General features: G+C 43.4%; 1 protein-coding gene across 1 annotated transcript in view; it reads right to left on the bottom strand.

Moving 5' to 3' along the window:
- The window catches only part of CCDC158 (coiled-coil domain containing 158), a 93,369-nt gene that overhangs the window by 61,408 nt on the left and 30,447 nt on the right, over positions 1–1,514 (bottom strand). The window contains exon 8 of the mRNA XM_045284351.1: positions 1,084–1,203. Coding sequence (XP_045140286.1) covers positions 1,084–1,203 — 120 coding nt within the window. The remainder of the gene's footprint in view (positions 1–1,083; positions 1,204–1,514) is intronic.

Here is a 1,514-nt window from a genome sequence, read left to right as displayed (position 1 = left end):
TTAGGAAGAGAGATAAGTGATGCCAATGGTTTGCCAGGAACACTGGGCATATGTAGAGAGAAAGCTGGGACCAGATCAGGAACATTCTTAAAAGGCTGGGAGATTGTACTCTTTCATTTGAAGAGTGACACACATACTATAACTTATAGCGATGGGCATGGCAGCCCTTCGCCAGATGAAACAGAGATGGGAGAAGCTGGTGTTAAAATATTAGTCAGTCGATGACTGCCATGCTGCAGGGAAGAGGTAGTGAGGGGCAGTGGTGGCAAGAATGAAGGGGAGGGGATGAGTTTGAGGATCGTTCAGACATTTAATCTGTAAGATTTTCAACTTGTTGCTGTTGTCGTTAAGTGGCTTTGAGTCCTCTCCCACCCGATGTACAACAGACCACACACACCCGGTCCGTGCCATCCTCACATTGGTTAGGTTGGAGCCCATGGTTGAAGTCACTGTGTCGGTTCATCATGTCTAGGGTCTTCCTCTTTTTCTTTTTTCACTTATGTGGGAAAGTTGCAGTATTTCAAGGAAACAAGTCGAGGATTATCCCAAGGTTTAGAGCATCACAGTTACCACATGCTCCTCAAGCCCTGTGATCCCATGGAGGGATTTAGCAGCAGAAAGCCTATACAGTACAATAGGGTTGGATGTGAAAGAGAAATTTATTCTACCTGACCAGTATTGTCACACAAAGGGGAGCGAACTTCTCCTTTCCTGAATGTCTCAGCCTGCAGCACCTCCGTCAAAGAGCCCTGGTAAGGTAATGGTCAAGTGCTTGGATCAGGCAGGGTTCTGTTTGCACAGGGTCACTATGATTTGGGGCCAATTTGATGGCACCTGATAACAACAGCGTTTTAGCTACTCACTGTTCTGCTTAAAACAAGGTAAAGTATATAAATATTATATTTTATATGAAAAGCTTGAACAGTGTCTAGAATATCCTATTCTGTACATATGTGTGTGTGCAAATGTAATTTTAGAAATGAAACTGGTTTTCTGAAATACTTTGGTGAAGAATGTCTCAGAATTAATCCCAATCATTTGGATTGGGATTAAGCCCAATTACCCTTTGGAAAGGAAACTTACCAGAAGCTTTTGGAGTTGATCGTCCAGATTCCCAGATTCCTGGCTGATCTGGTCACGTTCCGTCCGAGCATCAGTTAGCTCTGAGTTGGCAAGAACTAGCTGCTTCTCCAGCTCCTCTATCTGAGAGGAGAGCACAAGTCAGCATCCAACTAGGCCAGTGACTGCATGAAACAGTCTTTGGAAAGCAGTGGTATTATGTGGGGCAGAGGTGGGGGGCAAACGTTTAAAAGTTTATTGTAAAGGGTTTTTCGGGGGGGTCAGATTTGGTGTCAAAGTAGTAATAAAATTATTTTCTTGCTTTTAAAAAGAAATCCACTCACAATCCTTCCCCTAGGCAGTCAAATGTCTCACAAGTGGACATCATCAAATACTAGTTTTGTCCTTTTACGACAGATGTCATGCAAGTGGAATGTATACTGTCCAATCATTTC

Source organism: Echinops telfairi, unplaced genomic scaffold, assembly GCF_000313985.2.
Source record: "Echinops telfairi isolate 266 unplaced genomic scaffold, ASM31398v2 ScPeMD7_7468;HRSCAF=8506_0, whole genome shotgun sequence".
NCBI lineage: Eukaryota > Metazoa > Chordata > Mammalia > Afrosoricida > Tenrecidae > Echinops > Echinops telfairi.
Note: the sequence above shows the minus strand (reverse complement) of the source record. Positions and strands in the feature narration are given on the sequence as shown.